The 10,000-nt window shown below is 46.7% G+C and overlaps 1 protein-coding gene across 2 annotated transcripts in view; it reads left to right on the forward strand.

Moving 5' to 3' along the window:
• LOC132462713 (desmoplakin-A-like) overlaps window positions 1-10,000 on the forward strand; it is a 17,167-nt gene that overhangs the window by 5,790 nt on the left and 1,377 nt on the right. The window contains exons 10-20 of one of the 2 annotated variants that reach the window (XM_060058411.1): window positions 157-343; window positions 517-773; window positions 1,475-1,656; window positions 2,314-2,452; window positions 2,743-2,936; window positions 3,399-3,561; window positions 4,027-4,110; window positions 4,255-4,362; window positions 5,103-5,201; window positions 5,367-7,181; window positions 7,607-10,000. The exon at window positions 7,607-10,000 is cut by the window's right edge and continues 1,377 nt beyond it. In XM_060058411.1, coding sequence (XP_059914394.1) covers window positions 157-343; window positions 517-773; window positions 1,475-1,656; window positions 2,314-2,452; window positions 2,743-2,936; window positions 3,399-3,561; window positions 4,027-4,110; window positions 4,255-4,362; window positions 5,103-5,201; window positions 5,367-7,181; window positions 7,607-10,000 — 5,622 coding nt within the window. The remainder of the gene's footprint in view (window positions 1-156; window positions 344-516; window positions 774-1,474; window positions 1,657-2,313; window positions 2,453-2,742; window positions 2,937-3,398; window positions 3,562-4,026; window positions 4,111-4,254; window positions 4,363-5,102; window positions 5,202-5,366; window positions 7,182-7,606) is intronic. The other variant, XM_060058413.1, reaches the window with a different exon arrangement.

Below are 10,000 nucleotides of genomic sequence, written 5' to 3' on the forward strand. Positions count from 1 at the left end.
GACAAAAACGTCTGCTGAATGGCAAAATGACTTCCAGCCTACAGCACGTCTTTGCCCTCTCTAACCCGACCCTTGCCTTTCTCTCTTTCCTTCCCTCTCCCTCTCTCTCTCTCTCTCTCTCTCTCTCTCTCTCTCTCTGACCGTACATATACACAGCTGTCCAAGATGCGTCCCGATGAGTACCGGACCGTGATCAAGCGCCTGGAGACCCACTACCAGGAGTTCCTGCGCACCAGCCAGGGCTCCGAGCTGTTTGGCGAGGAGGAACAGAAGAACATCAAGGGCCAGTTCGCCTTCGCCCAGAACCACTACGACGGCCTCATCGTCCAGCTGCCCACCTACAGTGAGTCCTGCAAAGCGCTAAATGAACCAGAGAAACGGGACAAAAAAAACAAAGCAAAGTTTCGAAAATGTATAATACAAACAGATGAAACGCGCCTTACTCGACTGAAGCAAACGCTAATGAATCAAGACGACGAATCAAAAGCCCCCTCTCATTCACGTCCTGCCCTCCAGCCCCGGCTCCAGTGGTCCCCGTGGTGAAGCCCGCCGTGCCGTCCACGACGGAGACGGTCAAAGTCGTGAAGGTGACCAAGGTCACCGCCCCGCCTCCCGCCCCAGCCCCCAGCACCCTGAGCCTCAGCCTGCTCAACGACCTGGACGCCCTGCGCCGGAGGCTGGAGGTCACCGAGAGCAGCCTCACCTACCACCTCCACCTGCCCCTGGGAGAGAACGGCGTGCGCGAGTGCTCCCTGCACCTCCAGAAGCTGCAGGTGGGTCCCCCCCCCCCCCCCCCCCCCCCTGCCGTGTCCCCGCGGTGACCTTATGGACCGCCACCCAGGCGGTGGTCGTTCGTTAACTAGTGGTTATCGGTGTACGGGTCGATTGGTAGAGCACGCCGTTGACCTTGCTCAAGGTTTGACGGTCCGATAGCCACCATCGCACACTAATTGCAATGCAGTCATTGCATTGCACAGTGCGTTGGTGCAAAGCGGTCTACCCTGCATAGCTCATCAAATGATTACATACAGTCCTTTACTCTTTCTGTCTTTATTCATGGTCCAAACTGAGTTCTTCAGATACTCCTGTGGCTAGTTAACTTCGGTTCAGTTTTCCCTCATTCATGTGTTGAGCGCCACCTGGTGGAGCAATGAAGCAGTGACGTTTGTTTAGAAACTTTAGTGCGCCTTATTTTATCAATTAAAATATCTATATTTGGCACGGACCATTCTGTCTAACAGTTCATGAATAAAGCATAAAAATGCAATAATAAATCAAAAAATTATAATTATAATCAAAACAAAACAAAAATTATAAAATAAATATGTATCTATGTTTGGCGCCAGTGTTTCAATTCTCGTATCGCACAAAGAAGAGCGATGATATATCGCCGTATCAATATTTTGTCCCATCACTCATGGTGATGTGTTCTCGTTTGATGAGAATCCTTCATTCTATGTGCTGCGGTTGCCAGGTGGTGAGCAAGGACCTGGACGCCCTCCACGACGAGTACATCCGTCTGAGGGAGAGGATCCTGAAGCAGCTGGATGGGATCCCTGCCGACTCAGAGCAGGCCAAGTACCTACGCTCTCAGCTGGACTACATCAACCTGAGGATCGGAGACCTGCAAGGCCTGAACAACTCTTACTTCAACAGGTGAAGTCATCCACCTTTTAAACCTTCTTCAATCTTTATATGGATGGAGACTGAGCATAGATCCCGAGGCAGAAAGCCATTGTTGGGACACACATAGAAATATGTTTTGCAGAGAAACAGGTTTACAAGCATTTCAGAATAGTCTCTCTCTCTCAACTGAAGAATTCAGGATATTTTTTTAAAGCACATAGTCGGATCTTATTGGCTGACCAGAAAATTATCAACAGTGTTTCAATGCCAGCATAATAACCTTGATTGTAGTCAGAGGAAGGCCAGGTGCATAACGGGAAACACAGTCTCCCTGTACTTTCTTATCTACCAGAACACTGTGTGTCATCATTTGGGCCTTTTGCTACGCGAGTGGTTTCAGTCGCGACCTTATCGGTATCCAAAAAAAGGATACAAATATTATTAAGTATTACATTAAGTATTTCTGGATCATTATGTTAAGATTTCCGTTACACTTGTTTTACAAAAAGGAACCGAAATTCGCTTGCCGTGTGATCTGGGCTTAAGAATAAGAGTCCTTCCTTTAAGTTCGGCCTTCTGTGTGCTCCAGATCTCCTCAACCAGACCTTAACGTAACCTAAAGTGAAGGATGATGTAGTCACTAAGGTTGGTGTGTCATTGATTGTGATTTTGTCGTGTTGTGCGCAGGCTGTCCTGCCTGAAAGGCGTGCTGCAGAACATGAACCAGGTCCAAGATGTGGTGCAGGTGAACGAGGTGCTGCTGACGGAGAAGGACACCACCTCCCTTGACACCCGCGAGGTGGACGAGTACCGATCCACCCTTAAGGTTTGTGTGTTCACGTTCTGCAGAATCTCACATCTGACAAATACAAATATTTATTGCAGCTATTATCTAAGATGAGATAGTGTTGTGTAACACACAACACAAACGGTGTAGGTGTTTTAGGGTTCATTCTGGTATTATTCCATGTACCTAGTTATTTTCTATTTCCCACTAATGATGCTATAGTATCATGTTTATTTCATAAAAAATGCCTTAGAGATAAATGTAAACCATAAAGCGTTCAAATGAAAGGGCGTGTTTTGAACGGCACTGTTATTCATGCGGCCCAATAGCAAATGAGGCTGGACCTGGACCAGAAGAGAGACCTTCTTTCTGCCATGGACTCTGAACTGGCCTCAGCAGTGCAGTACAACAGCCAGATCTCAAGGAACTTCCACAAGTGTGACGTGGATCTGACCAAGTACGCTGAGCAGGTGGGCCAGCTTAACGACCGCTGGAGCCGCATACGGTCTCAGATTGACAGCAGGTAAGATTATAAATTATTATTATTATCCTTCATAAATTATTAAAAAATATTATTGTAAATTAAAGTTATAATAATAATAACACAAATAACACATTTATTAATCAATAATAATAAATCATAATCATTATTATTATTATTATCTTTATTATTATTATGGAATAGTGTATGATAGAAACCAGATTGACACGACAAGTTGGAAAAACACAAACAGCCCCACATCAACATAAGCACAATTCACCACACACCCTTGGACAAAATGTCTGACACAATGACTGTACAAAATGGCCTTGAGATGGCGTTGAAACCCAGCCACATCCTAGACAACCACCTGCGTGCTTACATCCTCTTTTCTCCAGTCAGAAAGAGCCCTAAAAATACTTCCACCACCCACGCCTTCATTTCCTCTTCCGCACGCTCTTTCATCCTCCCTCCCCCCTCCCCCCTCCCCCCTCCCCCCCAAAGATTGTGGGACCTGGAGAAGCAGGACAAGGAGCTCAGAGATTACCATAAGACCAGCAGTAACCTGGAGACATGGATAGACAATACCCGGATACGGCAGGACAGCCTGCAGACGGTCAAGTTCACCGACATCCCGGCTCTGATGGATCACCTCAACCAGCAGAAGGCATGTTGTTTCCGCTCAACACAGTCACACCGAATCACACAGTGCTGCTGGATTGAAGACATTCACTTTACAGTTATTATGAGTTCATTTATTTGTTTTGATATTTTTCGTATTCTTTTTCAAACTCGTTAAAGATACTTTTGACGGTAAAACTAAAATACTATTGAGATCAATGATTAGTATAACTACATATTGGTAGATGTCCTTGTATGTATGCTTGGGATTTATTTGGAAATCGTCCAAGACGAAACTCAACAACAATTGAGCTGGCAAATGTAATCCCTTGACAAACCAAAATGTTTAAATAACTGAATTATTATTGACCGCTATCTTACTGCCAATGTACATTCTCATTACTGCAAGTAAGATGACAGAAGATATAGTTGTGCTACAAGGAACTCGATATGCTTCGTATGACATCGGCTACCATTAGTCTATCTTAATGATCCATCTCTTTTTGCGCAGGTGCTATATAATGAAATCAAAGGAAAGCATGAGAAAGTGGAAGATGTTCAGAAGGACGCAGAGATCTGTGCTTCTTCCATTAAGGTTAGTATCGATGTACACACACTGTACACAAAATATATATATTAACAGAGATTTAAATTGGTTGTCACTATGCCCCTGACGGTACAGTAGGCCTATGGAGTTGTAGTTGTGTGTCATTGTATATCCCTTGTTGTGTCCGTGCAGGACTATGAGCTACAGCTGGCCTCATACAGTGCAGGTCTGGAGACTTTGCTCAACGTTCCCATCAAGAGAACAATGTTGAAGAGCCCTGCCTCTACGGTCAGGCAAGAGGTAGGAGATCCTTTGATCCAGCATCAGTTTACCGTTACCCATCAACATGGGGCTGATATGCTAGCTATTGGTTATAGAGAATTTAATGTTTTCTGTCATGTAGTAGTGGGTATTTGCTAGCAAGGTGCAGTGTGTCAAAACACTGTTGACTATTTGGGTGTTACCATCGCCAAATTAATATCCTGTGCAATGACTAAATCAAATTGCTGCACTGTACACTAGGGCTTTGACTCCGAACTTCGTTATTCGAATATAATTCGAATATCAAAAATTAAATCAAAATTCGAATGAATATTAGGCAGCCCTTAATATTCAAACCTGTTATGGGCAGGCCAAGAGGGAGAACCCGACGCAGTCCATTCATAATTTTGTAATGACCACGGAAGAGGCAGTGAATGAAGTATTGATTAGACAGCGATTTATTAGAAACCTAATAAACCGTTGGAACGCGCAAGACCGGTAACCATAGCAACGCAGTAAACAAACCTCATGAAGCCCAATCCAGGTCTTACAGAAGGCATTTAATGATCAAAATATTATTTATAAATATTCAAATATTAATATTAATAAACAAACAAACTTCGAATAGGATTTTTGGGCAAAATTCAAAGCCCTACTGTACACTTTCACATTGTGTACAGTGTACCGTGTCATTTGCATGGCATTAACTTGTGTCATCTTGTGTCCTTGGGAATTTGGGTAAGCCGTTACTTATCATCCAATATTTGTTTTTTACTAAGGCGACAGTGCTTCACTCGAGCTACGTGGAACTCCTGACCCGCTCCGGTGACTACCATAAGTTTCTAGGAGAGATGCTCAAGAGTATGGAAGAGCTGAAGGTAAGGCTTGTTCGTGCTCCCGACGTCATGCCTTTCTTCTCAACGCAAGTCTTTGAACAAAAATGAGACGTTAATATTTGATTGCACACAATTTCTAAATAGAGAAATCTTTTTGTTTGGTAAAAACGGCTCTATTGACTTTGCTGTACTTTGTGACCCCACCAGATGAGGAACACCAGGATTGAGCTCCTGGAGGAAGAACTGAGACGTCTGAAGGAGTCCTTCCAGGACCGCAACCACAAGAACCAGTCTCTGGAGGACACACTGGCCCGCTATAAGCTGGAGCTCAATCAGTCCAAGGAGAAACTCATCTCTCTGGAAGAGGTGAAGATGACCTCAGTGATCCAGGTCAACGCCACCAGGGAGAGTCTGGACAGCACCCAAAACCAGCTAAAGGATCTCAATGACAAGCTGTCCCGGCTCCAGTACCAGCTGGACGAAGAGGTGCGCAAGAGGAGGCTTGCCGAAGAACGTTACACCAGTCAGCAGGAGGAGTATGAGTCCGCCGTGCGCCGCAGGCAGAAGGAGCTAGAGGAGGTGAACTGGTCGAAGATTGACCTTGAGAAGTTGGTGAAAGACAAGGAACGTGAACTAGAAAGGCTGAAGATACAGCTGGAGGAGGAGGCAGCGCGCCGCCGCGGGGCAGAGTCGGAGATGTCAAAGGTAAGAACACAGCACAAGCAGGAGGTTAGTCAACTCAGACAGACCTTCGAGACGGAGATCCACGTCACCAAGACATCCGTGCAGCTGTCCTCGCAGCAAAAGGAGGAAGACGCCACGGAGGCCCGACTGATATGTGACCGACTCACGGACGAGAAGAGGGACCTAGAGGAGGAGCTGAGGAGACTCAGGCTGTCCATAGCCCAGAGAGATGAGCAGAAGGGCAAGGCAGAACAGGAAGTCCTCCAGCAGAGGGAAAGGATGACCGAGGAGATTAGGAGGCGTAGCGAGATAGAGGTGCAGCTGAGGACCCTGGTCCAGAGGAGTGGAGAGGACAACCTCAGGCTACAGGAGGCACATAGCAGCAATCAGGAGTTGACCAGAAAGATCAGTCTCCTCAAGCAGAGCCTGCAGGAGGAAGAGAGGAAGAGGAGAGGCTTTGAGATGGAGATCAGTCAGTTGAGGGAGGTCCAGACAGAACTTCAGATGAAGAACAAGGCGCATATCGACGCAATGAACAAGCTCCAGGCTTCGGAGCAGGAGAGATCTGTCATCCACCTGCAGCTGGAGAAAACGACCAGTTCAAAAACTCAAGCGGAGCAGAGTGCAGCCAGGCTGCAGAGCCATACCCAGGAATTGCAGTGCGCACTGGACAACATGGAGTCCCAGCTGCAGAAGCAGAAGATGGCTTACCAGGAGGAGTTCACCTGCAGAAAGAGGCTTGACGCCGAGCTCGAGAGGACGAAGAACTCCTGCCGAGAGCACACCACAACCATTGCCAGCCTGCGAAGCATTCAGGAGGAAGCGTCCAATTGTGAGAGAAGATATAGCATGGACGTCAAGACCCTGCAGGAGGCCCTAGATAAGAGCGTCCGGGATTTGAGGCTCACCACCGACAAACTTAACCAGATGGCGGAAGAGCTAAAGCAAGTGAAGAAGCAGCTGCTGGAGGAACAGAGCCGTTACCGTGAGCTCAACCAGAGGAGTGAGAGCCTGTATAAGACCATTGAGGAGAAGACCCGCCTGCTGAATGAAAGCACGACGGAGGTCAATAGGCTGAAGAGCCAGACCCAGAGCATCACCAAAGAGAGGCTGAGATTGGAAGAGGAGCTGAGAACCACGAAGCAGGACAGAGATGACCTGAGGGCAAACACAGAGAGTGTAGACGAAGAGAGTCGCAACCAGATCAGGGCTTTACATTTACAGCTCCAGAGCAGCAGCAAGAGAACCATGGAACTAGAGGCTTTCATCAATGACCTGACCAAGGAGAGAGAAAAGCTTAAGTTGGAAATAGACAAAATCCAAAAGCAATCCATTGAGGTATACTTGCGCTGAGGAATAATCCTAGTTTTTTTGACTAGTTTTGTTCTCTCTTGCATGCCTAGGTATAAGGAATTAAAATTGCTTCATGCTTCACAAAATTGCTTCCCATTTTCAAAATATGATTTATTTTGAATAATCTGGGCCCTCAACCAATCATTAACCGCACTTACTAAAACAAGCCATCACCTGCCACATAACTGCATACTAATTTAATTTAATACTAAGGCGAATGCAAAATATCATGATCCTGTCCTTTTGTATTTGCAATTCATGTCCTTTTTTTGTAATTCAAAAGGTATAAATAACTTGCTTTTATACTGTTTTCTACGCCTTTACATAAGGGAATTGGGAAATATTAAGTGAAATTAAATCCTTTAAATTGGAATCTAAACTGTAATTGTGTTTTGCTTATGTCTCCACAGACATCAATAATGATTCACGAATCCAAAAGCTCCTTCACTGAGCTGAAGCAAGAGAGGGAGGGTCTGCTGAGCAAGATGAAAATGATGGAGCAAGACAAAATACGCCAGCAGCGCATTGAGGAGGAGCTCACCCGCATTAAACTCTCACTGGAGACGGAGCTCCGCAACAAGCAGCGCCTGACAGAGGAAAACACTTCTGTGCGCAAAGATCTGGCCTATTTCAAGAGCCAGTTTGAGCTGAGGGACAGCGAGAAGAGGCAGGGAGACTCTGACCGGGACAGGGCTGATCGAGAAAGGGCTTCCATGAAGAGCGAGGTGGAGAGGCTGACGAGGGAGCTGAGGACCCTTGAGGAGACATACAAGAGTCAGCGGCTGATCTCTGAAAAGGAGTCCAGGGAGATGACTTTGAGGAGACAGACACTGGAGAAAGAGATACTGATGTTGCAACAGAGACCCTCCTCGCTGAGCAGACAGACCCAGACATCCGAGAAGGTTTCAACAATAGATCCATCCAAGTTGTTGTTTGACGGAGTGCGCCGCAAAGTTACAGCCCACCAGCTCTGCGACTGCGGTATAATCAGCAAATCAACTCTAGAAATGCTTCTCAGTGGCAGGAAGACAGTAGAAGAGGTTGCTGTGGACATCCAGATAAGTCTGAAGGGTACTGGTATAATTGCTGGCATGACAAGAGGTGCCCAGGGCAAAATGCCCTTCACAGAAGCCAAAACCAAAGGTCAACTCAGCCGAGAGTGTGCCCTAATGCTATTGGAGTCCCAAGCTGCAACTGGCTATATCGTGGACCCAGCATTCAACGAAAAGATGCCTGTGGATACTGCTTGCACCAGAGGACTTGTAGATGCAGAAGATAGAGATGTTTTGCTGACAGCTGAAGCAGCCAGCACAGGATTCAAAGATCCATTCAGTGGCAAGTTGCTGTCTGTTGGTCAGGTTCTAAAACAGGGTCGCATTGACAAGCCGACTGCAATTCGTTTGCTTCAAGCTCAGGAGTCTGTTGGCGGTATCATTGACCCAGTACTTGGCGTGTTCCTGCCTAAAGATCTGGCTTTGGACCGCAACCTTATTGACGAGGACCTCTACGTGACTCTGAACAAGAAGCCTGCCTGTTACCTGGATCCAACTTCAGGGAAAAAGATAAACTATAGTGATTTGAAGTTGAAGTGTAAAATCGATTCTGTCTCTGGCCTTCTTCTACTCCCTGGCGAAAAAGAAAAATGCATGACTGTGAAGGGGATTCGTAATGAAGTTACCATGACAGAGTTGGTTGCCTCTGACCTTCTGAGTAAGGCTGACCTGGAGAAAGTTTACCAGGGCACCCTCACTAGCCAAGATATTGAAGACAGGCTGAAGAACTACCTTTACGGCTCTTCCTGCATTGCAGGTATCTATGACGAGGCCAAAGACAGAACCATGTCCTTCTACATGGCCATGAAAGAAGGCTTGATCATGAGAGGGACTACCCTCGAGCTTCTTGAGGCCCAGGCTGCCTCTGGTTTCATGATTGATCCGGTCAACAATGTTTTCCTGACGGTGGAGGAGGCAGTTAAGAGAGGTGTGGTTGGGAACGAGTTCAAAAAGAAGCTGATATCTGCAGAGAAGGCTGTCGTTGGATACACAGATCCAGAAACCGGGAATACAATCTCCCTTTTCCAGGCCATTGACAAAGATCTAATTGAAAAGGGCCATGGAATTCGTCTGCTGGAGGCACAAATTGCAAGTGGTGGGATTATTGACCCGAAAGAGAGCCATCGTATTGATGTTGATGTGGCCTACAGAAGGGGCTACTTCAACGAAGAGATGAATGAGATCTTAACCTATGAAGGAGACGACACAAAAGGCTTCTTTGACCCAAACACCAAGGATAACTTGACGTATCTTCAGCTAAAGGAAAGGTGCATCAAAGATCCCAAAACAGGTCTAGTGCTCCTGGCACTGAGAGACAAGAGCAAAAAGCCCAAGGATTTTACCGAGAGCCGCAAAAACGTGCTCCGGAAGAGAAGGGTGGTGATTGTGGACCCTGACACAGGGTTGGAGATGTCCGTGAGGGAGGCCTTCCACCGGGAGCTCATTGACTACGACACCTTCCTTGACCTGTCAGAGCAGGAGTGCGAGTGGGAGGAGATCACGGTCAAGGGAGAAGATGGATCCGTCCGCGTGTTGCTGGTGGATAAGAAAACAGGAACTCAGTACGACATCAATGAGTACCTGGAACGTGGCGCAATCGATCAAGCCTCCTTGGACAGGTACCGCAGTGGAAACATCACTCTAACCGAGTTTGCTGACCTCATAACTCAAAAAAGCAGTTGTAGAGAGATGAGCATTACAGCCAGCACGGCTGATGATGTGGCCACCTGTACCAGCCCCACCCAGGCCCGG

The sequence above is a fragment of the Gadus macrocephalus genome, chromosome 8 (genome assembly GCF_031168955.1).
Source record: "Gadus macrocephalus chromosome 8, ASM3116895v1".
Taxonomy (NCBI): Eukaryota; Metazoa; Chordata; class Actinopteri; order Gadiformes; family Gadidae; genus Gadus; species Gadus macrocephalus.